The sequence below is a fragment of the Alosa alosa genome, chromosome 13, assembly GCF_017589495.1.
Source record: "Alosa alosa isolate M-15738 ecotype Scorff River chromosome 13, AALO_Geno_1.1, whole genome shotgun sequence".
In the NCBI taxonomy this organism is placed as follows: Eukaryota; Metazoa; Chordata; class Actinopteri; order Clupeiformes; family Clupeidae; genus Alosa; species Alosa alosa.
In genome coordinates, this window is record NC_063201.1 from 32494388 (window position 1) to 32522001 (window position 27614).

At 41.7% G+C, this 27614-nt stretch overlaps 1 protein-coding gene across 1 annotated transcript; it reads left to right on the plus strand.

Annotated features, from left to right (window-relative positions):
- LOC125305605 (gamma-aminobutyric acid type B receptor subunit 2-like) lies at positions 1-27521 on the plus strand. The gene is made up of 20 exons (XM_048260448.1): positions 1-323; positions 463-504; positions 2022-2159; positions 4204-4374; positions 7762-7863; positions 8090-8155; positions 9208-9396; positions 9603-9845; positions 10052-10112; positions 16004-16081; positions 16169-16319; positions 16433-16565; positions 16655-16762; positions 17046-17168; positions 17307-17411; positions 24272-24496; positions 25007-25141; positions 25891-26002; positions 26151-26223; positions 27303-27521. The coding sequence occupies exons 1-20, from the start codon at positions 87-89 to the stop codon at positions 27427-27429; spliced, it is 2619 nt and encodes an 872-aa protein (XP_048116405.1). The 5' UTR covers positions 1-86; the 3' UTR covers positions 27430-27521.
- The last annotated feature ends 93 nt before the right edge of the window (positions 27522-27614 follow it).

The window sequence follows — 27614 nt, forward strand, 5'->3', positions numbered from 1 at the left end:
AGCAGATGAAGGTAGATTAAGCAAGACACTGAAGTTCCCCCCACTAGCCTACACTTCCCCCAGAATACTAAACTGAAAGTTGGACAATGGATGTTTGGAAGGTACTGGTACTTTGGGGACTGCTGGAACATTTGGTTTTGTGTTTATGCCAGGGTCGACACACACTGCCAGTCTTGTGGATTATGCCATTCACAGATGAACTTGGGTGTGGCAATATCACAGAGACAACACTGCCAGCTGTCCACTTGGCCCAGCAACACCTGAGGAAGCAACCAGCTCCTTTAGGCAACTATGAGCTAGAGTTTCATTTTGCCAACTCGCAGGTAAAGTAATTTTTCATATCTCTCTAGTGCTTTTGCTTTGATTTGTTTTTGTTTTTGTTGTTTTTGTGGTTGTCTGTCTATACAAGATATTTACAGCACCTTTAGCTGAATTGAAATGAGTGGATGTTGTTTCCCACAGGATGATGCATCTCAGTGTATCTACAATACGATCTGTTACATTGTCAGTATACACGTTTTGCCTTTTCCTCTCAGTGAAGCATTAGTTAAGATTTTTCTTTATTGTCATTGCACGAGTAAAACACCAGTACAACAAAATGCATTTTTGCATCTAGTAAGTAGTGTAAATAATAGATGAAGTGCTGCTGAGACAGTATTTACAGGGTATATAAATGGTTGGTAATAGAATAATAAGTATTAAAAAGCAAGTACAAACAGATTGTTGATAAATAAATAACAGTTCATGAATAAATAATACATATTACATGGCAAGTACAACATATGGGCGGCCATTGAGAGCTGATGTAGATGGTCATGGACACTCCTCCTCACCTACAAATTCCTCCACGCACTTGCACCCCACCCATCTCCTTCACCCTTACAGTCCCTGCCATCCTCTGACAAGGATCAGCTTGCCATTCCCCGCACAAGACTCTGGACCTTTGGGGACAGACCCTTCTGTGCTGCTGTCCCCAGTCTATGAAATAGTCTACTCTTCCACATACGCACTGCCCCCTCCCTAGGCATGTTCAAAAAACACCTAGAAGCACACTTGTTCTCCGATGCCAGTGACCCCCCTTCCCTACCTCTCCCTTTTGTTTGTTAAGCAACCTTGGGTATCCTGAAAGGCGCTATAGTAATGTAAGCCATTATTATTATTATTATTATTATTATTATTATTATTATTATAGTGAATAGATAGTTATTGTAGTAAATAGATAGATGGTAAATAGATAATAAATATGTATAGCATGTGCTAACAGATGGGGGGGTTATTGAGACCCAAGGTAGACAGTCACAGTCCATGTGCAAAAAAGCACCAAAAGGGCCATGGTGTATAGGGGTGAAGTGCTCTATGGCTGTAGAGGGGGAGTGGGGTAGTTGGGCTAATGCTGGGTCAGGGGCGGACTGGCCATCTGTCATAGCAGGCGTTTTCCCAGTGGGCTGACGCACCTTTGGGCCAACAGAATATACAATTTAATTAGATTGGCCAACGATCGGCCCAAAGCAAGGACAGTCAGTGGCCCATTGGTTCATTTTCATACTGACACTGGATTGATCCAATAACAGCTCTGGTCAGGCCCCACCCCGCAAAAAATGTGTTTAAGCTATGGTTACACAGCGTTTAAAGTATGCTACAAGAAGTTTAGATATTGAGGCTTTGATCTAAGCATTCAAACATTTTAGTGTGTAAGCAATGGGCGAAAACTGTAATTACAATAGCATTCCACATAATTGTTTTTGTATATTTGGTATTAAATGCTTTTTGTAGAGTTACATGACTCTGTCCAATCTGTCTTAATTCCAAAGTTTGGTGTTTGCAATGACTTATTCTTTAAGAGAGTGGCTATATTTCTCTTAAAGTGTAAGATTATTTTTCAACATTGCCTTATGGCCAGTTGGAAAAGGATACAGTGATTATGATGCTGGTTTGATGTTTCCTATATGACTTCCAGTTGTCAAACGATTTGTCAGTTTACTCTTTCCCTTCCTGCTTCTCTTGTCTTTCTCTCTGTTTAGTGTGACAATGCTATTGGCTTGAAAGCTTTCTTTGATGCCATATGCCATGGTCCAAAATACCTCATGATCTTTGGAGGGGTCTGTCCATCTGTGACTTCCATCATTGCTGAGTCTCTTCAGGGCTGGAATCTTGTGCAGGTAGATGACTGAATGTCTAGCCTCTTAATAATTAAATGGCAATACTGGGGAAGTTGCCCAGAGTGGCATTACATCCTGCAAAGGGTTTGCTTTTGTCAGTATTTTGTTCAGTGGAACAATAAGTGGAACAATTTAAATTAGAGAGGCATTTCCTTAAGGAAATACCAGTGCATGCAAAATAAGACATCTTATCAAGACAATTTTGCTTAATGCACTGGCAGCCAAATTTGTTTGTTTTCTTGATTATATGTCTTAAAATAATACAAATTGTTATTGAATTCACTTTGGCTGTAATGAGCTCTAGGTAAGTGTCTTTATGATACCAACTAATTATTTTATCTTAATATAAGAATACACATGTCACACACACACACACACACACACACACACACACATTCATAAACCGAACACGCACAACATACCCCCTCCACCCCCACCCACACACACACACACACACACACACACACACCCCACCTCCCCCACACACCCCATTACTACCATATTCACTACCCCCCCCCCCCACACACACACACACATACCCCCCCCCACACACACACATACACACAATTAATATACCTTTTTAATTACTACCATTTAATTTATTCTTTAAAGTTGAGCTGGCTCTTGAGCACAATAGATGTAATTACTGATAAATTATTTTATGAGTACATTACAATACACTTTAACTTAAACTTAAACTTTAAGATTAAAGGGTAAACCCAGAGTAAAAACAACGGTTGTTAACAACTTCAAACTTTTGATTGAGAGCAAATTACTTTCATTGGTGCGCGTTTTGTAGCCTGGGTGTTCCCATGCTGCCTTGCGCGCAATTTGATTCACGCTGCTAAGGCAGCCTGGAGACCATGGAGCAAATTTTCGCCTGAGATAGGGGACCAATCACAGAACAAGGGGGAAAGCAAGACGATGATGAGCTATGCACAGACGCATTTGATAGACATCCGTGGCACCCAATAAACGGATCTGGGCATTTTTTTCAAATACGAGAAAATTAACGTTTGGTTCCCAGACCACGTCTCATTGAGAAGTGGTGGCGCTAGCCAGGCTACACGTTTTGAGCAAGACGGTTTATTTGCATTATTACTGAATGGCCTTACAGTGATGCTAACTGGGCAGGGTGCCACGTCACTATACAGTAGTGTGGTGAGGGTTTCTACAGACAAAGCAAAGTATTGTAAACTTTGAAAGAGTACAGAGAAGTTATAACAACACCTGTATCTGTAGGAAGAAAATTCAATGGCCTTCTGGTCTGGTATCGTCAAATCAGCGGGCCCATTCTAAACGTAAGGCATGGTTGTAAAGATTCAGCTAGATCTGCACACCGCTGCATGATCGAACGGTCAAAACCACTATAGATGGTCCTAAATTACACTGAAAAAAACATAGGCTCCAAAGGGTTAAATTAAACTTGTTAAAGCATGAAGAGAATGGAAATGACAAGAAGAGAAAACATGTTATGTCATGTTAAATTAGGGAGAGTGAGATGAAAAACAGAAAGCCAAAAGGAGTGAAATGATAGAGTTTGAAAAAACATGAAAATATACAGCATAGAGGGTAAAGATGGAGTGAAGTGGATGGGGTACAGATTGTGAAAAAGAGGCATTTAGATAGATAGATAGATAGATAGATAGATAGATAGATCTAAAAAAACAGCCACACAGAAGTATAAAATTGCTTACATAATGAAATTGCTGGTGGTAATATTGACATGGGTAGGCTACTTTTTCATTTCGCTACAAAAACTTGAAAATATGCACACCTCAGCATGAAAAATGAGTGAATGATTAGTTGAAGTACCACTGATTTAAACCAATAATTTTTCAGAAGTTAAAAAAAAAAAACAGCAAAAAAACATGACATCTGTTCAAATAAAATTGAAACCATTTCAATATACTGATATCTTGGGTGGAATCTGTATCTCTAAAATATTTGACCCATTAACTGGGAGTTGCACTTGTAGTAGTTTTAAAATAGTTTTACATTGTACTGCACATGATCTTTAAGGAATTATATCAATTTGTTTTAGCTGTCTTTTGCTGTGACAGCTCCTGCATTTGAGGACAAAAGAAGGTATCCAAACTTCTTCAGAATTGTCCCATCAGACAATGCAATTCATCCAGCTGTGATAAAATTTGTCAAACACTATAACTGGAATCGGGTAGGAATACTGACTCAGGATGGCCAGGGAGTCTCTGAGGTAAGTTTTATCTTACAGACAACTTACAACTTTAGTTATAGTCACAAAGGGGTTTTTTTCCCCAGAAACTGGTCATATGCTCATTCCATGGCAAATTAACCATTCTGTGAGAATCTTACCAAATGACAAACTCAATATGTGTGCAAAGAATATATCAGTGATACACAATGTCAATCGATATGTGTATTACTGGTTATTTTAAAGGTTCTGATTTTAGAATGCTATCTGACAGTTATTTAAAGATGATTCAAAGTCTCTTTATACTAAAATCAATACCAACTAGATTTTTAACCGTTTTTGCAATGTACAGCTCAGTTGGCTCAGTTTTATTCTACTTTTGTTGGCTATGTCTGTCTCCTGCTGAATGTATAGTGTGTTTTACTAAGTGTACTGTCTACTGGTACTGTCCCTGTATATGTTGCTTTTATGTCCATGTTCTCTTGTATACTGTCTCTGTTTGATGTCTTTATGCTACTCTTATGTCTATATCCTTTTGTCTTATTGTACAGTGTCCTTGGGTGACTTGAAAGGCGCTTTAAATAAAATGTATTATTATTATTATTATTGGCACAAGCGTCAGAGTCTGAACAACATGGAGTAGGCACTTAGGGCCGAATTCTCCCATTTGTGCGTACATCGCGTGTAAGCCTTTTAAGAATATAACAGTGATACACATGTCAATCGATATGTGTATTACTGTTTATTTTGAAGCTTCTGATTTTAGAAGGCTATCTGACAGTTATTTTATATGAGAGCTTAAGATATATTGCTGCAAACGTCTACATAAATGAAATAAATGAAGACCTTCCTATTCGAGAACTTCATGTCATTTTATTCATATAAAAACTACAAAGCCTAATTTACGTCATCAAGTTGAACTTGAATAAGCACTTTTAAAAACAAAGTCAAAAGTCGTTGGGCAGACATCTTTCTTTTATATGAAACTAATTGCTGGCAAATTTTGTTTTTGCATACACTGCAAAAAAATAAATCTAACCAAGTGTCATTCTTGGCCTACGCCTATTGTAGGCCTACACATTTTGAAGTTCATAACATTTTCTGTCACATTCAGCAATCATCTCCTCAAGACATGCCCATACCGTGAGCAGTGTAAAAAAATGTTAAGACAGCCCAGGCTCCGAAAACTGGAAACAAAGAAAGTGGTAGCAGCCACTAAGTGGTAGCAAAAAACCCTAAGTGGAGTTTCTCTGGGAATACTGACCTGAGGGAGCTACCTCTCTGGTATATTTTGTTTGGTCCAGGGTTAAAATATAATGTATGTTGTTTTGGGGAAAAAAATATCTGGTAGCCTAAAAGTGACATCACACTCTGTCTACTACTTGTTGTCTGTAGCTGATCAAAATGACATCAGCCTAAAGCTTTGATGTAAGGCTATATGTTTAGCCTATTGAATAACTTAATGATATAGAAGACAAACCATTTTGTAGAAAGATGCATCATCATATGTGATTTGCAACGATGTGACTCAAAAACTGTCTTTGGTAGTAAGTAAGCATAAGTGACATGTCGCCCTGTCTGCCACTCTAGCTGTGTGGCATTCTGAAATATCCTTAAATTCGGGACCATTACCCTATCACTCATTTCAATTTGGGACCTTGCAGTCAGTATTGCACATAATTTTTACGTTGTTTTGAACAGCCACTGCATACCAGTGTTTGTTGGCGTGTTACAAAATCCGCAGAATCATTCTATGCAAGCAAACCGCATACAGGGAGTCTTTATTGTTGAGGTCAAACATGATAATCATCCAAACATCTTGCATCTTGACCCGTGCTGTGCCCTGATTCAGTGCTGCCAAAACTCTGCTTACCCTCTCTGTCTCTGGTCCTGCTCTGTGCTGTGTGAGAGGGGGAGTGGTTATAAAAGAGTGGTAAAAGCCTTCTTTTACCAATATATTTAATGATATCTTTTGCATTTCTTATCCAAACAACGGCAAACTTGGCACTGCACTTACCCATGCCCGCAGCAAGACACCTGCCAAGTTTGACAGACAGACGTTCCTGTAATTTATAGATAGATTAATTTACGAGAAAGCGCAAAGCGTACGTCTCTTTATACTAAAAACAATAACTACTAGATTTTTAACAGTTTTTTTTTTTGCAATGTACAGCTCAATTGGCACAAGCCTCAGAGTCTGAACACTATCGAGCAGACACTTATGTTACACTTATGACACAATTATGCACACTCCCATTCCCGCTTCTGTCATACCCACAGCGCGCAAGTTTGAAATCAAGGCGGCCTTATGAAAGAGGTGCAAATTATTTAAGATAAAGCCAAACTGATCCACCACCTCATTAATTTAGGTTGATATGAAAACGTGGAATGTGGACTTTCTAGTTGACCTTCTGAATGCCATTTAAGTCCAGAAAGAACACAAACCAGTCTTTGATTTTGAAAATGTAAGCATGGTGAACTGAATAGTGAACGGCCTACAGTAAAATGGTGTGTCATCATCATACTGTATAGACTAACAAAGAATTGACAATTTCACTTTTGCTTTGAGGTTTGTAGGAGTCAAGACGTGCTTGAGGTGTGTAAATTCATAAATTTAAAACTCACTGTTTCAATGGCACTTGTTTTTCATAATATCAATGTATCTATGCTAATGTAGCTGTAGAATGACGCCTGCAGTTTTAAATACAATAGAGACTGGCATAACAATATCAGCCTCTATTACAAACAAATCAAGAGACAGGAGAATATAAACTATGCTGCTCGCCAATAGTGCACACGTCTGTGCAAATGTATAGATGACTTCAGTCAAATTGGGAAGAAATGGACAGATTCAAACAAAGTAGGCTATGGGTCAAGTTAAAACTGAAGATGCACAGTCTGTAAGCTCCAATATTCAAAGTGGGTTATTATAACGGATTTCCCTATTTAACAACATAAAGCTGTATCAGCCTATTAAGCACAAGATTTGATACTGTTATGTTCATTTGTAACATTCTGTGTAACCTACATGTATTTAGAACTGGGTCTACTGCCAACATCAAGCAATATGCTGTTTCGCCTTGTAGTGGTGCTCAACCTTAATACAGCCCTCTGGGGCGCGTAGCTGAAAAGGTGCTTAAGTCAGTGGCAGAATGCACGCAAGAGTTTCATAAGAAACGCCTAGATTTTGGGGTTGATGCGTAACTCCTTCCATTGCAGCTAAATGACAGCTGTAGGCTAAGTGAAGGGGAGAATTTGCACAGGCTGAAAAAGTGCTTAGTTAAGCACTTTTTTTGACTTATGCACCCTTAGACACATGGGAGACCCCCATAGGATTTCGAAATTCAACATTCTGATAATTAATCACCTGAATTAGCTAGACTAAATGTAGACATTACTGATATGACATGCAACCACCTAACCCAACAGGTCCAAAGAGATTTAATGAAGGTGCTGTTAAGGGCTAACATTCAGATAGCAGCTACACAAAACTTCATCGGCGATCCCTCTGTCAGCCTAAGAATACTGAAGGTGACTATAATTTTCCATTTTATTTGAAATTTGCAAATTGTGAGTTTTGTATTTACCATCTTCTGACCATATTTGCCATTACAGATGAGAATAACGGATTTATAAATGCATTGGCTTTTGTTTCATTGCCAGCTAAAAAATCTCATACAATAAGTTTATTCACAGAGTATATATAGACTAATTACACACAATATATCATATGAGGCTATGATTCACTTTTTTTCAGGAAAATGATGTGAGGATCATTATTGGACTTTTCAATGAAAGCACAGCAGCTAAAATCTTCTGTTCTGTGAGTATCTGGGGCAGCCGTGGCCTACTGGTTAGCGCTTCAGACTTGTAACCAGAGGGTTGCCGGTACGAACCCCAACCAGTAGGCACCAGTAGGCTGAAGTGCCCTTGAGCAAGGCACCTAACTCCTCACTGCTCCCCGAGCACCGCTGTTGTTGCAGGCAGCTCACTGCGCCGGGATTAGTGTGTGCTTCACCTCACTGTGTGTTCAATGTGTGCTGAGTGTGTTTCACTAATTCACGGATTGGGATAAATGCAGAGACCAAATTTCCCTGAGGGGATCAAAAGACTACTGTGATCATCAAAAACTCCCTAGCAGAAATTGAGAGCAAGACTTAAATGAAATAAAGAGATATATTTGGGTAACAATGTTATTGTTACCCAAAAATATCTCCTTATAATATCTTCCTTACTAATGTGTCCAATTCTGATTCTGAGGAACTTTTTTGTGGATGTAGACTGAGGGTGTGAACTACAGTATGTTTTTGTCTGTCTAATGAACATGAGGATGTGTGTGACTTAACAGATTTATTTTTAATTTCAGCATTTTATGAAATGTACATGTACACATCACCAGCACAGTTTTGAAAACGAATGTTAAGGGTTGTTTTAAGGACATGTTTGTGCATGCCTGTAGGTAACCACTCTGAAGTAGTCAAAGGCGATTCAAAACGAGTCAGAAAAGTCGAGACAGGACCCATCGTCAAAATTTCGGTGTCCACCACTCAAGTTCATCCAAAACAAACCAGAAAAGGGACTCAAAGTGCTAAATACTGGAATTATCCTTTAATGGTGATTAGCTGAAAATGTAAAGTAGTGTTCAAAACCATGTTTTCATTATTTACCTGTAAATATGAATTGATGACTTTCGTTAGCATAGAATTAGCAATTTATATGCACATAGGCAGCAAGTCCCCCTCGATGGAGTCTGCAATGCTGTGCTGCCATTGGATCAAAAAGGACAAACCATAACACTCTGTAGAGAGATACATACAAATTAAGTTGTAAAATCAGCTAAACGTATTTCCTTTTTCTACTGTCATCCTTTCTAAGGCTTACCATTTGAACATGTTCAGCAGTAGGTATCAGTGGGTTATTCCAAGATGGAACCAGAGGAACTGGTGGGTTAACAGAGGGACAGTGAATTGTTCCTCTTTGAGTCTCATGGAGGCCATGGAGGGATCTATCAGTGTGGACTTTGAGCCCCTTAGTTCCAAAGAGACCAGGGGCATTTCTGGAAAGGTGAGTTTGCTTCACAATTTCTGTCTGAAAAGTATTCAAACTAAAACTGTAAAAATGCCTTATAAAATAGATAGCAAGATAGATTGATAGATAGATAGAAAGATAGATGGATAGCTAAATAGAAATACTAGGTGAGTACAGATATGTCTGTACTCTGCCTTCAGCAAGGTTTGGTGATCAATTGTTTACATCTCATTTATTCTCAGACACCACAAGAGTATCAGAAAGAATATGACCAGCTTTGCATTCAGAAAGGTGTTAACTCCAGCAGGTTCCATGGTTTTGCCTATGATGCCATCTGGGTTGTCACAAAAGCACTAACACGAGTTATGGAGGCTATGAGACACAATGAGAAGTACAGTCTGCACCACAACTATACAGTCAGTGATGAAGAGCTGTCTCAGATGATTATTGAGGCCATGAACGAAACCACATTTTTGGGTGTCACTGTGAGTATTAAAACATATTGTGTTCAACACTGCAACACTGCCTTATATAACACTTTTATTAAATTGACATTTTTGACATAGAAACATAACAAACAGTGTGTCTATATATATTTTTATTATTATAATTATAAAAGAATTATAATTATAGTATCTTGCTTTGATTTTTCCACAAATGTGCTTGTCATGATGATAGTTTCTTTGTTTAGGGCCAAGTGAGGTTTAAAAATGGAGAGAGAATGGGAATCATCAGATTTACCCAGCTTCAAGGTAAATAACTAATTATTTGAGGATTTTCTTTCTCAAACTTTCACAATTAGTTAAGTATGGTGTGCTGTCTACACAGACATGTTAAACCACATTTTGCAGTCTTATTTATCCTTTGAAATATTTATTTTCTCAATAATGTCAGTGTGCATGCTCCTAGAAACCCATCAACCATAGTTTAGATTGACTAAACATACATAAAAAATAAATAAATAAATGAATCAGCCATAACCAGAAACACTGCACAACGACTTCATGCAACTTTGTGAAATTGGTTTACCTTGACACATATAGATCTAGTCTCAAAAGCTTTTGCTATATTTCAACCACTGATCAACGTCATTATTATGACCGCCGCGCAGCAAAGCGGCGGTCATATAGGTTTAGTCAGATTTTTTTTTTTTTTTTTTCTTTTTCAAGATGCCCAAATTTCCGTCAATGATTGCCGGACACTGAAAGACCGGGGTACACAAAACTTGGTGGGCATGTAACCCCACATGGATAGCATGGAACCATCATTTTCCGTTTTGATCTGTAGCCCCCCCGCTGGACTGGACCCCCCGAAAGGAGGGTAGGGCAGACACAGTTTTCTGTGAATATCTCGAAAACCGTAGGGGTTTAGGAGGACCATTTTTTTTTTTGTATGTTGATCTCAAGGGGCCATGTCAACCCATTCCATAACCACTCATTTCATGTATAGCCACCTAGTTAAACACAAAAAAAGTAAAAATGAGGTGTTGTAATTGAAGGTATCTGTGACCTAACATAGTCAAAACTGCAATGAAATTGGAAGTGTAGGATCATTATGACACCCTCTGTATGCACGCAAAGTTTTGTGGAATTCCGTTCATGGGGGGCCACACAATAAATTCATTTATGTTACTATACACCAACTGGCCTGTAGGTGGCCGGAGACAGTTTTCTGTGAATATCTCGAGAACCGTGGGGCCTAGGAGGTCCACCTTTTTATATATGTTGGTCTTAAGGGGCATGTCAACCCATCCCATTACCACTTATTTCATGTATAGCGCCACCTAGTTAAAAATTAAAAAAGCAAAAAAATTAGGTGTTTTCATCACAATATCTCTGGCTGACAAGGTCAAAACTGCACGAAATTAAAAGTGTAGGATCATTATGACACCCTCCGAATGCATGCCAAGTTTTGTGTACTTTCGTTCATGGGGGGCCTTACAATAAAATTATTTATGTGTACATTTAGTGACGTACACCAACAAGGATTCCCGGGACACTGAAAGACTGGGGTACACAAAACTTGGTGGGCATGTACCCCCACATGGATAGCATGGAACCGTCATTTTTCGTTTTGATCTGTAGCCCCTCCGCTGGACTGGACCCCCCGAAAGGAGGGTAGGGCAGACACAGTTCTCTGTGAATATCTTGAGAACTGTAGGGCCTAGGATGACCAATTTTTTCCGTATGTTTGCCTCCAGGGGTCATGTTAACCCATTCCATGTGCACACATGTGCATAAACAGATACACACACACACACACATACATTTACAGTAATCATACGTATGACACATACTCACACAGTAGACATATGTACGCATGCATGCACATGCACAAACACACATACGCAGGCAAACACACAAGCACGCACATACACACCCACACACACACCCACACACATAAACATAAACTTGTACACGCACACATGCACACAATTCAAGAATTTTGCCCGTCATCTACTTCCTGAATTTTTGGTCATTGATACCCGGGACACCGAACCACCGGGGTACATGAAATTTGGTGGGTATGTAGCCCCACTAGACTTTTACGGAAAAATTTCATTTTGTCCCCAGGGACTAAAAAAATTAGGTTATGTGCACCATTAGGTTATGTGTAACCAAAAAATTAGGTTATCTCCACCAGTGCACTCTATGCAAGTGTGTTCCCCTATACACCTATGGGCAGGAACGGGTCATTAGCTGGGGACCACCAGTCACTGATGTTTCGCTCCTTTAACCCCAGTACATCTCTTGGTGGCGGAGCGATGGCTGGTATCTCTACCTGCCACCCCCTGCTGATGCCCTAGGTGTTCTGCCCCCACCCTCTATCTCTCCTCCTCAGCCACAGCCAGAAGCTGCCCCTCTCTGCCTCCTCCGCCAGTTCCTTGATGGCTTTCCGGCTCCCTGCTCCTGTGCAGCCAATGTCTCGCAGCAGGCGAACTGTTGAGGCGCCCACAAAGCCCCTACACCCCACCTCAACAGGGCGTGTAATGGCTTTCCAGCCAGCCTCCTGACACTCTGCTGCCAGGTCTGCATACTTGGAACGTTTGCGTTCATTGGCAGCCTCCATGCCTTGTTCCCACGGGACAGTAAGTTCCACCATCAGGATGGTCTTGTCTGGAACTGACCACAAGATCAGATCTGGCCGGAGCGATGTTTCCACTATCTCCCTTGGAAAATGGAGCTGTCTCCCCAGGTCAACCCTCATGGTCCACTCACCACCGGGTGAGAGGAGTCTTGGTGTTGCTGTCTGGTGGGTGGGTTTGGGATCTTCCCCAGCTCTAGCAAAGGAGATGTGCCGTCTCACTGGGGCAGGAGGTTGGCTGTTGGCCTGTTGTCTGCCTACCTCTGCCACCTCTGCCAGCTTTTTCAGCACCAGGTCATGCCGCCACCTGTAGCGGCCTTGTGACAGTGCCGTCATGCATCCAGAGAGGATGTGCTGGAGGCTTGCGTTGATGGTGTTGGACAGGGGACAGCTTTCTTCCGCACCAAACCATAGGTTGAGGTTTCGGGGGCAAGGCAGAGTGTCATAGGTGGACTTGATTAAGAAGCGGAGTCTGGCTTGGGGGGTCTTCCATAGATCTGCCCATGACATGGGCCTGCCTGTGACGCCTTCCCAAGACATCCAGCCTCCCTGCCGGCTTTGAGACACCGCTTTGACACGTAGACGGTCTTGTTCCGTCCTTGCCACTTCTGCCACCACCATGGCTCTTCTCTGTTCCTTGGAGGCCTTGGACCAGAAGAGGGGGGTCTCGCCCCTCCCCAACCCTGCTCGACCCTCCTGGACTCTTCCAGTGACCTCCTGGTGTTTTAACCTGCTGATGGCCATGTCAACCTCCTCCTGGGCTTTCCACTTCCTCCCTGTTCTTACTTGAAGCCCAGCTGCTCTCACTAGCTGGTCAGTGGATTCCCTCAGCTCAAGCACCATTCAAGCCTTTTCCTGCCTGTATCCCTGGCTGACGGACTGCAATGGCAGTTGGAGAATGTTCCTCCCGAATAGCCCCACATCTGACAGGCATCTTGGCAGTCCCAGCCACTTCTTGATGAACCCGTTTGCTAACCTGTCCATCTTATCTGCCACTGAGGAGGGGACCTCGCACATTTTCAGTGGCCACATCACCCTTGGGTACAGTATGAATTGGTAAGTCCATACTTTGTACTTGCCAGGGAGCTGGCTCTTGCTGATCCTTGCCAAGCCTTCTGCAAGCTGCTTCCTCACTGCTTCCCCCATCTGCCGTGAGAGGTCTGCCGTGTAGGTCCGACCGAGGCTACGGACGGCTTGACTAGCCAGCAACGGAATCTCCTCGCCACCTGCAATGAAGGTGGTGTGGTCGCTCCTGACCCCTTTCCTAAGGGACAGGCTGCGTGACTTTGCAGGTTTAATTCTCATCCTTGCCCAGGTCACAAGCTCGTCAATCCTCTTCAGCAGTCTCGCTGTGCATGCTGCTGTCTGGAGGATGGTGGTGATGTCGTCCATGTAGCCTCTCACTGGTGGCAGCCTTTGTCCAGATGGTAGCTTCACCCCTCCTGCCATCTTCCTTGCTCCTATGAGGATGACCTCAAATGCTGCGACGAACAGGATGGGAGAGATTGAACATCCCATGGCAATGCCAACTTCCTGTCGTTGCCAGCTCGTGGTGAAGTCTTGATGTGTGCAGCACATCTGGAGGTCTGCAAAGTAGCTTGACACCAGGGCGCGAATGCAGACAGGGATATGGAAGAAGTCCAGGGCATACTTGATTAGCTGGTGGGGAACTGACCCGTATGCATTGGCGAGGTCTAGCCACACCATATGCAGGTCGCTTTTCTCTCTTTTTGCTCGCTGGATCTGCTCCCATATCACTGCATAGTGTTCCACGCACCCTGGGAAGCCTGGCACCCCAGCCTTCTGGCAGCTGGTGTCGATGTACCCGTTGTTTGTGAGGTAGCTGGTCAACCTCCTGGCTAGGATGGCAAAGAAGATCTTGCCTTCGACGTTCAGGAGCGCAATACTCCTAAACTGACCGATGGTGGTGGAGTTAGCCTCCTTCGGGATGAAGACAGTGGCTGCTCTTTGCCACTCTGTCGGGATGACTTGGTTCTTCCAGGCCACTCTCAAGAGCTTCCATAGATGTTTCAGGACCCCTGGGCAATACTTGTCCAGCTTATAGGGTATACCGTTGGGGCCTGGTGCTGAGGCTGCCCTTGCTTTCCGAACAACCTCTGCTGCCTCACTGAGCTTGGGCAGAGCAGTGTCGAATAGGTGAGCTGGCGGAGCTGGGCGAGGAACATACCCTGGTGGTCCTAGCGGGGTTTGTCTTGCTGGGTCGCTGTAGAGCTCCTTGAGGTAGTTCTCCAGCTCTGACTGACTGATCTCCAGCTTCCCACTCCTCTTATCCTCAAGCAGCCGTCTTGCATGCTGGTAGGGGTTCCTGAAGAAGCTGCTTCTCTCCTTCTCCTTCCGCCTTCTGCGCCTGCGGATGTGCTCCGCCCTCCGTAGGCTGGCGATGCTCTTTTTCACCTCCTCCCACAGTGGCTTCAGGCCCTCCTTCTCCTCTGGACTCCCCTTCCTCCACTGTTTTCGAAGATGACGCCGCCTCTTCACCAGTGCCTCAATCTCCCTCTTCCTCCTCCCCTTCTGCTTTGGGCCGGAGCTCCGCTTTGCTGCCAGTGTCCCAAACCTGCCTCTGCATTCTTCATACAGTATGTCCCCAATGTTGTTCAGCTTGGTCTCCACCTGCCCGCGTAGTGAGTGTTCTAGGATGATGCTGAGGTCCTTGTCCAGCTGCTGCCAAACTGCGGTCTCATTCGCTTTTGGCCATTTCACTGGTTGCCTCCTTCCTGGTTCTTTCCTTTCAGTCCTCGGTCCTGGTTCTTGGGTGTCTGAACGTGAAGGTGTTCTGGGGTCCGTTGGTGTTCTAGTGGTGTTATCAGTGCCACCTTCATAGGAATCAGTGTTCACCAAGGTCCCTCCTGCCTCTGCCGAACAGTCTAGCGAACAGTCTAGCGATGCATTTCATCAAGGCCCATTTGGACATGTCAGTTATTTGCACCACTGGTTAGATGTAAAACAGCATTTCGTTTCAGACTACTGTTACTTAATTTGTGCATCAACAATAACGTTTCAGACTACTGTTACTTAATTTGTGCATTGACAATAAAGCATTACATGAACTAAAGATGACTAAAATCTTATGTAGAAGAAGAAACATTCACAAAAAATCCATCCATCCAAAAATGACCTTTGTTTTTGATAGCTGTTGAAAACGGCATGGAACTGACAGAGATGTTTTTGTTTATAAATACATAAAAATAAATGAATAAATAAATAACATTATGCTGATACCTTTTGCTTTTCCCAAATACAATGTAGCCTACAGGTGAAGTGTGATTTATTTTCGCGGAACGGATGTACAGGACTGAGCGGCGGTCATATTTTGTACCACTATGCGGTACATCTAGTTATATTATTCAGACGACTGTGATTGCTGGTTAGGTGCATTTACTACTTGCGACTATTTAGTGCATCAAGGCTAGTGAAGGATAGAACATTAGACTTGGTGACCACATTTAACGGTAATGGCTAATAAATTGACATTATGGAACATGTAGAATAGGTGTGCCAACAGGTATTCAGATCGTACACTTTTCTTCTCTGTCTTCAGATGGCAGTGAAATACAAGTTGGTGAATACAACACAATTGAAGACAGACTGGATCTTAGCAAAAACATGCGGTTCACAGGTTGGAGCTCAGGACCTTAATTCAGCAAATTTCTGCAGGCCACCCAGTAGACCAACGCTAATATTCTTTCCTTATACTATTCTATAGCAAAAGGCCCCCCAAGGGATATCACTATGGTGCTGCATCAGAGAGGACAGATAAACATTGTGGTCTATAGCATACTGTCAGCTATTTCCATATTAGGCATGCTTATGGCCAGTTCTTTCCTGTTCTTCAACATAAAACATCGGCATCATCGGTAGGCATGCATTTTTGACATAACATATTTACATTTGCTCTCCATTCTTAAATCATTAAGTTGGTATGCACTGTGCAAATAATATTAAACTATCAACTGTTCTCCTTTACCAGGATCATACAAATGTCCAGTCCATTCATAAACAATATAATAATCTTGGGTGGAATGCTCTCTTACTCCTTCGTCATCATTTTTGGTCTAGATGGGTCATTAATCTCAGATGGATCATTTGAAATCCTATGCAAAGTAAGAGACTCAAACAAATCATACATTTCAGTTTTTTAGGGTCTGAAGTTTACCATATTAATCCAAGTAAATGTACTTTCCTCGGACAGATTCGCTCATGGATTCTAAGCATTGGGTTTACAATGGCATTTGGCGCCATGTTTGCCAAAACATGGAGAGTATATGCAATCTTTAAAAATGTGCATCTTAAGAAAAAGGTAATTGTGTAAATCATAATAGCCATAAGACTTCATTGTAAATATTCAGACTTTATTTGATGTGTATCAAAATCAATGAATCATTTCTGTTTGTGGAAACACACACATGTTTTGCCATTCGTGGTAAAGTAGAGTATTGTTGGCACAGGTATAACTCTTTTGCAGGTGCCTAAATGTCAATAATGACAATAATCTCTCTCTATTGTTCTTTCTCCCTTATTTTCCCATTTTCTGGACCCATATATCCATTCATCTCACCACAAACCTACTGTTCCCCATGAAGGTCATTAAAGATCTACGGTTGCTTGTGGTGGTTGGTGGAATGCTTCTGATTGATCTTTGCATTTTAATCTGCTGGCATTTCACGGATCCCTTAAGGAGGACAGTAGAAGAATACAGGACAGAGGTATTTTATCTTGTTGATTTGAGCATCACACACACACAAATCCCAATTTAATAGCCCAGTGTTCTTTCCTCATTGAAATTATGATACATCATCATATTGTAAGCCACACTCACTCCGATATCTGTTTTTGAGTTGCAGGTTGATGGGAATGATGTGGCTCTTTATACACTCCTGGAGCGCTGTGAGAGTGCACACACAGCCACCTGGCTAGCCATTCTGTTTGTTTACAAGGGTGTTCTCATGGTAAGAATGAATTCTGGAGTGATGGGACAGGGGTTGTTAAAAACAAATTGGAATCATCCCAAATGGTTCCATGGAATGGTCTAACTACTGAGCTAGGGTGCTCATATATAAACTACATGCTAATATATGCAAATATGAACTATTCAAAAAAGGTAACATAATTTCCCATTTAAAATGTTTTGCTCAATAGAAAAGACCTAACTGTATGCTAATGCTCAATAATTATTTGTTGAGATCCGATCTTTTGATCAGACAGTCATTTATACAGTAAATCATGTTTATCTGTGATGTCCCTGAAGAGAACAATGCCCTGAAGTGCCAAGTCAAGTCAAGTCAATACAAGTCAAGTTTATTTATAGCGCATTTCATACACAGAGGTCATTCAATGTGCTTTGCCAAGCATACAGTCATGAGCATGATATTTCTGAACTGGATTTCAGCACACATTTTGAAGATTACTGCAAACATACATACATATACAGTGGGCGTTGCTTTCAAATGGCCACTTCAGTCGCGCATTACATGGCGTGAAGCTGCGTAAAACTTTAGCACCACTTTCAGCCACTTTGCGTCGCTCTGCCACTGTACATCGCTCTGTCAGTAGCCTGACTGCCGCCCCTTCTGAAAAAGCAGGAGGCTACCTTTAAACATAATTGTTGCAGAGAGGAATCCCAGCCTACGAATTCAATAACAAAATAAATCATGCATAATTAAACATTACCTCGATTTAGGCTACTTGGGTATGGCTTAAGGCTTGACTACACGGTGGTAACAAAAATCGAAATCTGATTTTAATAGCCTACCAGTGCCGCTCCACAAAACAAAAAAAATATCTTAATTTGCTATCTACGTTATTGTCAGTGTTGGGGGTAACGCAACTACGCAAATCTTGTGTGATAATAATGAGCCAGTAGAGAAATAACTGTTCAGAATTCATCTGTAGCCTTGGGTAGGCTTCTGCAGAAAACAATGTTGTTGGCGATTTAATACTATCTAGCAACGTTTTTAACAGGCTACGCAATAGAGGCTTAGACAATTAGGCTATGACCCACGTTTTGGTTTCGTAAATTAATTTGCCCTACTTCTTGACTGCAATGTAGTCAATTGACTGCTTGACATGTCATTTTTATTTTTCTGTACAATAAACAAATACATCTGCTTTATGCTGCAGAATTACATTAATATTTGGCTGACTTCTGCAGACACGCAAAAAAACACTGCCACTTCCCTCATATCCCCATATTCCACTGATCACACATCAGACATCAGGGGTGCGTTTCCCAAAAGCTAACTACGCTTAACCCAAATTCGAACTCTTGGACAGGGGGCTGATAACTGCTGCGTAACGGCGGCTGTCATTAGCCGGCCTTAACGCACTGCGCCACAGAATTGATGGCGTGGGTGAATAGGGGATAAATAACAATAGAGTACACAACTGTTTCACCGGCACATTTAATGGTTAATTTACAAGGTCAGTCTATATGAACCAACGAATTAACTTGCTGACCCTGAGAAAAACAGATTTCACGGATTAAACTAAGGTAGTCCATCATTAAGTCTCTGTTACTGTATGTGCAGGTGTGCCCGTCACGTGCTACTAAACGTCATTAACCACCTTAGTCCAGACTACTGAAGTTTGGAAACTATCATGGTCCAAACTTACAAGTACTATGTAAGTACAACAGTTTTGGGAAACAGTCGTAACTTACATGTTGGTTAGTTGAACGATGCATCGTACTACGTTAGTAAAAAGCTAACCTCCGTAGTTGTACGGGAAACGCACCCCTGTTTATTTTATTTTATGAAGCCTATACAGTAGATCACCTGCCACATTCTCACTTGCAATAGAAAGATGCAATAGCCATTGGTCAAGTATTGAGTATAAACCAATTAAGATAGTAGCCTGTACAAAAAGTACTTCATACTATCATAAATATTCGTTAAAATGAATAGCAATTTGGCAAAACACTGGATTAAATATCGTAGGCACAGGAGAAAACTTGTACATCCATTGGCCCGTGGGGAGATCATATGCCATTTGCCTCTCCCTTCAGTGCTATGACTCTGTTGATGACTTTGTCCAGGCCTCAGGCCCCTCCTCCTCCTGGACATAGGCCAGAGGTGGAGAGGTGGAAAGGTGAGTTGTTGGGGCAGGGCCGGATTAACATTTCTATAGAAACACAAACACACACACACACACACACACACACACACCATGACACAGAGCATTTCCAATTCAAAAGGGAAAGCACTGCTCATTGCAAAATGCAGAATGCAGAACCTTTAAAGGTAAACAGGCCTATAACTTGACTAAAACCGTGCAAAACTGGAGGTACACCTGTTATCTGAGCAGTCTGTATGTCCTCATTTTGCGAATGCGAGGACAATATGAGCCTGTTGCATTTCGCTAGATGTCCGAAGTCCATGATAATGTTTGAAAACCACCGCTCAGAATCACAATAATTTAACACACAACAGTTGGATACTTCATCATGTTCCCATGCCTACATTTTGGTGAGTAGCATAGAGATTGTTAAAACAATAAAGTATGGCTCTCCGTTTGGGACATCGAAAACTTATATTTATAATAGGGTAGACTACCGTCGAAGATGCTGACTTGCAAAGGCCTCGGGATAACACGTTATCTCCACTATCATCAGTCAATGCCCCCTTGATCAAAGTGGGGAATGAAAGAAAAAGTTTGAGAACCACTGGCTTAACAAGTTACCTGCAATCCAGAACACACAGAGTATTGCAACAGAAAGTTGCCTTTATAATCAACTACTATTTGTTCCAACAGCATTCAAATAAAGCCTTTATAAAAGTAAAATAAAATACTGTTACTGTAGTAACTGTACCACATTATCCCAAGCTTCAAAGAGCTCCCCACGTCTGTGACAGGCAGACGTGACACCGCTAAATTCTCAGCTTGTTTATACCCCACACTGAACGCGTAAGACCGCTAGGCCCATCACTGTGGGGTGCGGTAGCCTACTCAAGGATACAAGGATACAAGGAAGTTTATTGTCACATGCATATAGTTATAGCAGTGAAATTATGTCTGGTGTCAGCCTATTTGTGCATTTATGGGGGTAAAAGGTGCAGTAGAAGAGGGGTTTAGTTGTTTTTAAGTGGCAAGGGCTGCATAAGAAAGGTGGGGAGGATTGGGATTGGGGGGCACCAACAAGGAGCACCCAAGAGCAACAGGGGCAAGGAAAACCCCCTTACCAAGGAAGAAACCTTGGGCAGATCCACGGCTCATACTAACCCAACTACCAGGGTCTTGGTGTGTGTTGGGGGGATGACAAGGAGATGGGATAGTGTGCTGTGTATGTGTGGAGAGGGCAGTGTGTAATATGTGTGTTGGAGAAGCTTCCTCATGAGACAATGTGCTGTGTATTGGGGGTGCAGTGTACTGCAAGTGTGGTGAAGGGACTTACTATTGCAAGCAGAGTACTGTATGTATGATGTATGTGAGTGATGACAGTGAAGATGTCTGTGTGGGCGGGAGGGGAGTGGAGCAGTGACTGTGTGTGTGTGTGTGTGTGTGTGTGTGTGTGTGTGTGTGTGTGTGTGTGTGCTGTGTGTGTGTGGGTAGATGGGGGCAGTGTGCTGTAAGTATGTAGAGGATGTGTGTTGGAGAAGATCCTGAAGACAATGTGCTGGGTATGTAGGGAGGGGAGGGGGGGCAGTGTGCAGCAAGTATGTAGAGGAGGCTTACTGTAGCAAGCAGTGTACTGTATGTATGTGAGGTGATGACAGTGATGATGTAAGTGTGTGTGTTTTTTGTGTGTGTGTTGGGGATCGGGGTGGGGTGGGGGTGGGGGGCAGTAAGGCTAGGCAATCAAGGACATGGGTAGATAGATGGAGGAAGAAGTTCTATGGAGATGTGCAAAAGTTGGAGAAAGTCAGATATGTGTGTGTGTGTGTGTGTGTGTGTGTGTTTTGACGTGTGATGAAATAAGAAAATAAATAAAAGGTCTGTAGCATAGGGAGAGGGATGTAAAAGTGCTAAAAGTCATGTTGGTGTGTGTGTGTGTGTGTGTGTGTGTGTGTGGGGGGTCATGAGTGCTGAGGAGTAAATGAGTGCAAAGTCAGTATAGTGTGAGTTCAGAGTTGGGAAATGTTTGAGAGTGCTGAGGAGTGAATGTGGGCAAAGTCAGTATAGTGTGAGTTCAGAGTTCGGATGGCCTGGGGATCGGATACTCTCTGGGATGTAAGTCAAGCAATATAACCATACAAATGCGTGGCCTGCTCACTCATTGTTTCAAAATACGTGCTACGTAAAAAAGTAGGCCTATCCCCTATCCAATGATATCGGCAAATGTTTGTTTTCCAAAGTAAGAATTTTACTTCACCATGCACCTTCGACAATGAATAGCTCATTACACTTATGTTACTGTTAAACGTAGGCCTAACTGGTATCATTACAAACATTATTCTGTGTCCTAAAAACTGGCATTCTATGGCATTGTGTCATGTAAGGTCGTTGCAAAATCTATAGAAATGTGTGAGGTGGTCAGTGGGGGACAATTGAGACACACATTGGATTGTGTGATTACATGAACATTCCACACTATCCACAGCAGTGGTATCGGGGGCAGGAGGATTACTGTTATCGCAGGCTTTATATAAAATTCTTTAACAGAAGGCCTGCCTCGAATGCAGGCTTGCCCAAAATAAAGGCCTGTGGTTTGCGCAGCCTACAGTAAGTAGGTTAAATAACAGACCCGCCACAATGTGCGGTATGATGATTTTTTACGAGCAAGATGTTTTTGGCTACGCATGTTCTTAAATAACAATGATCATCATAGCCTAATATTCGACCATTATTTTGTGTAAATGGGCTATGCATTGGGTTAGACACCAGGGGCCATATTCACAAAGCCTTTTATCTTGGCTATCTCCTAAATAGAAATAAAATATTTTAGCTAGGAGTTTCTCTTATTAAGTTATTCATAAAGCCTTTCAGACCTAGTAAGGAAAAATGACAACTCCTGAACAGATTCTGGAGCGGAGTGCTTTAGAATCTTTGACTAAGAGTGAGTGAGTCTTCGTTGCTATGGATGACGTTAATACTCATGCACGAGCATGACTGAAGTGACCACCTTGATTGGCTGATGATTGTAACGCGGGAATGATTCCAAACACCTCCCTTACGATGATGAGTGGCAGGTGACAGGTCTGAGAATGCGTGCGCTACACAAGGACGGAAGATGATGAATAACTGAATAAAAAGGCCTAGCCTAAATGAATCAAGAGTAAGGCAAAACAAATAGCCTAGTAGCCTAATGAAACATACGGATTGATGTAGTATCTTTGTAACATTATTAAATTAATCTGTTACTATGCCTATGCCTACGTTTGCAAAAGAGAACATTTTAATTTGATTCACAATAATGTTACATTCAATTTACATGTTGACAATGAGTAGCCTAGTTTTGGTTGTTGTTGGTGGCGGCGTTATTGCATGTTAGTTATGCCTACAATGCAAAATTGCTTCCTCACGATTGGAAGCTGCTGTAGCCGCATAGGATTTCAAAACATGGCGAAATGCCACAAAACCAGTTTGTGAATAAGTCTGTGAGTTAGGAGTCCTCTCGACTTCTTATAAGCTGTCACAGAGGTGGGAAGGTGTGATTTGTTGGGGGCAGGGCCGGATTAACTGGGCACAAATGTCTGATGGCCCCCCCTGCCCCCCAGCCAACGTGAATCGGGCGGTCAGTTAATAGATTTTTCTTGCCATCTAAGGCACGAGCGCATCTGTGAGGCCAAGCCTCAGAAAGTAGCCCTTTTGTTTACAACTAACATTACATTTAATTAAACTGCTTATAGGCTATGCCGAAATAGTTAAGTAATAGGTGAATTAGGAAATGTTCTCAAAGTAGCCTTATGGCTGAAAGCTGCTTGGGATCCCCCCCGTCAAGCAATATAACCATACAAACGCGCGGCCTGCACTCATTGTTTCAAAATGAGTAATTTCGGCTTTGTCAGAACTGAAGAGCTGTGGACGGCACGGCAGGGCATGCCCAATGAAAATACTGTAAATTAACGCAACGCAACACAACACAGACCCTGCTTCTCTCGCGTCAGTCACTGAAATGAACGCAACACAGAACCCGCTTCTCTCGCGACAGTCACTGACACTAGCCTAGAATAAATGCATGGGGAAAAACACTTCCCCATGACAAAGACATTGTAAAACACTGAAAGCTAATACTTTGTCACTAGCAACATACATCGGTCCTTTGTCAAATGCAGTTGCATGTATAGCTCTGAACAAAACCGTTCAATGAGCTGAGCAACGGTGGTTAATATGCTCTATATTTTTTCCAAATGTCTATCATCGTTGCACTCGGAGAAAACCGGAATGTCCTGCGTTTCTTCTACAGCTGCAAACGGGATTCACTCGCAGTTAACCAAATATTTCTTTATTAGGGCAGGGCAGGCATATTTCTGGCTATTAAATTATTTCTAAACCAGTCTGCTAAAGTCTGTAGTGAAGTCTGTGTAGGGTTTTCCAGGCTCCATTTCTTTTTACGAGACACCCTGCTCACAAGAGACATCTGCCTGTTGTTTGGGTTGTTGCAGCGTCGTTGCAGCGTCACTGGAAAAATACAAATTAAAGTCGCGTGATCCCGCACGCGGACCGCGAGGGAAGCTGGCCAAATCGAAGCAATGCCCACTGTATTTGGTGATTTATCACCATGTATAAGAAATAAGAAAGAGAAAAAAATGCCCTTAAAGAATTTCAACAATTAAAATTAAAATTAAGATAAAATTCTCTTAATGTAGCTACAACATGATATTTGAAGACACAGTGGATGGGTAACTTATACAAAGTCTATTCCTTTGCACAGGTCTTTTGCTGTTTCCTGTCCTGGGAGACCCGGCATGTAAGCATTCCAGTCCTGAATGACAGCCAATACATTGGATGGAGTGTATACAATGTGGCCGTTATGTGTATGATTGGTGCAATTGCCTCCGTCCTGACAAGAGAGCTGCCCAATGTGCAGTTCTGTATCATCTCACTGGTCATCATCATCTCCACCACTGGGACACTACTTCTGCTTTTCATCCCAAAGGTCATTTGGACTTCAAATATTTTTCAGCTAATTGATTGTTATTTATTTCCATGTGTTTTAAAAACCTATGGTACAAAATAAGTCAGTTATTTTTTGAGCCTTGCCATTGTAAGTCATGTTACATTGGCTACTGTCTGTCCTCACTGATGGCCGATGAATATCAAGAGGCTCAGTCAACAAAGGAGATTGTAGCTGTCATCTGGGGTAGAGGATAAGTTGAGTGTCATCCACATGATAAGTTAGTGTATACAAAAGAGAAAGTGTCAAATCTATCCTTTACCAAGCTCTGTTGAACTCTTGTGGCAGGGTGGAGATGTTTAGACATTTGTTCCTGCTGAGACACATTCAATATTCATCCTGAGAGACATGATTCAAGCCAAACCTAACTATATTACATACTGAAAGTGTGATTTTGGCATACTTATTTTTTACAAGTTTTCAAAGAGATCTTCTCTCTCATAGCTCATCCTACTTAAAGCTCCTTCTAAGTTTGCCATTCAATCTCATCAGTTTAAATTAAGCCAGACAACGGTGAGGAAGGATCAATGGAGATCTAGCTCCATCTCCAGTGCTGGACAAAACAAGACATTCTGGGTGGAGGACAATCAGAATTACAATGAGCTGCTCAGGAGACGTGTTGCAGAGGTAAATAAAACAAATACATAGACTGTTTTAGAAAACTAATTAAACCACTGTTGAGCTAACAAGATACATTTTCACCAAAAGAGGCATAACTGTTCTTAGAACCTGTTTAGAAAATGATACTAATGATTAGGGCTGTCAATTGATTAAAAAAAATGAATTACATACTCTGTGATTAATTAATCTAAATTAATCGCATATATGATTTTTGCTGTGAAAGTATTTTAAATATTTAAATTCAAATCAATCATTGAATAATCAGCATTAGTGACATTAAAGTTCAAAAACTCTTTTATTATTATTTTAATGGCCATAATAATCTATGATATGACCTAATATGCTGAAGAAATAAATTAAAAAGGTTTTTTTATCACATACATTGCAGAGGACTTTATTTTAATCAACACTTTATTTTTACCAATACCATCAAGCTGTTTTTGAAAAGTAAATGTTCCAATCAATGATCTAGGCAGCACATTTTCTTCTCTCTCCTTCATTTTACAGTCTAATGGTTACTGACTACAACGGTTTTGGGGTCAATGGTCATACAGAATCGATTAATCTGCGTTATTTTTTTTAATCAGTTATTTTTTCTCAAATTAATTAATCGAAATTAATCAGTTATTTTGACAGCCCTACTAATGATACTTACATTAGGTGGCAAGGTTGAATGCCCTGTTGTTCCACATACAGTAGATGGTATGTTGTGTATGTCATATAAATACATTGCATTACTCTGATTTTTTTATCAGCTTGATAGTGAGCTTGTGGAGATCAACATGCAATTAGATGGCATACCAGTTTCTCACAACTTTCCGGAACCCTGCTCAGAATATGTTGTCATCACCCATGCAGATATATCAGGTAAATGCAAACACTGCTATGATATACTGTGTAAGATTAAAGCTATATCATTTTCTTTACATTTCCATGGCACATGCAGGTCTTACTATCTTATATGTTCTGTCATGATGTTATTTTCTGGTGAACTGGAAAATATTTTCATTCAAAGAAAAATGCTGTACCCTTCCTGAAGATTCCAGGACAGATGATGATCTGCTGAGAGACATTAACTCACCAGAACGGTAATTGTAATATTGCTGTCCTTTTTTGTTGTATGACATGACATTGTTAGTTTGAAGCTGAAGTTTGACAAAGTGCTAGCCTTGCTCCACTCACCTGTATCTCAGTTCATTTTCTCACAGAGATAGCAGTTTGGAAACAGTCATTTTCCCTCAGCCAACAGGTTGGTGAAACAATCAGCGACCAGAGGGGATGACGTTAGTTTCAAAATAGAAAGTGGCAGTGGTAGAGCTAGATGAGGCAATAAAATGGTAATTGCAATGCCAGAAAACATCAAAGAATATCAATGTTTATTATCAATTTGCAAAAGTGGCAAAGTACATACTAAGGTTAGCAATCCTTTATAAATGCAATTGGTTAGGCTGGTCTAATGATTTTAAAGTTAAAACAAAAGTCTACGCCCATTACAGTAGGATGCTACTGTAACGGAGAGCTAGCGTGCTAGTTGCCCATGTAAATCCTCACACCCCTAACCTTAAGAACGCTTCTAACCGCTGAGTTGGGAGACTGGGCTTTTAGCTCAGTGGTTAGAGCGTTCAGCTCCCATGCCGGTGCGTGTCGAGGTGGCGGGTTCGAGGGCCATGAGCGGCGGACGAATTACGACCTCTGTTACACTACAATTGGAAACATTCTCCAATGGAATGTTCTTAGACCCTATTCACAAAGTGAAATGGTTTGGTGAATCCAGACTAATCAAAAGTAGGCCTAGTGTAGATCCTTTCACCTATAACAATGGTTCCCAAACTTTTTCCCCGCGTACCACCACCTACATCCTGACTCGGCTCGTATACCCCCACCATCTGACACAGAGAAAAGTATAACATTCTACTGACGCATTATGAAACATAAAGAACAAAGAGAACATAGGTTTAAGATTAAAAAAAAAATGTAATACCTTTCCGACATTGCCCTTTTCATCTCGCGTACCCCCTAGTGGAAGCTTGCGTACCACCGGTGGTACATGTGCCACAGTTTGGGAATCCCTGATCTATAAGATCCACTGACTGTCATAATACTCTTCAAATGCAAAATGAAAAGATTTGTCTATCTGTTCCAAAAGTTCTGTAATTCTGTCCAACAGCATCCAGCGGAGGCTATCTGTGCAGCTGCCCATCCTTCACCATGCTTACCTCCCGTCTATTGGAGGAGTGAATGCCAGCCTTGCCAGTCCTAGTACACCACTGGACAGTCCTGCACCCAGTCCCTAACACAGATCAGAAGCATCGATCATTACGGGCAGCTTTGATGCACCACCACTTCAATGATCAACCCCCCCACCCCACCCCACACACACACACACACACACACACACACACACAAACCCATACCCAATATGCAAACAAGCCTATTGCTATTTTGCTTATCTGCTATTTTGTTGATCTGTACAGTTTAT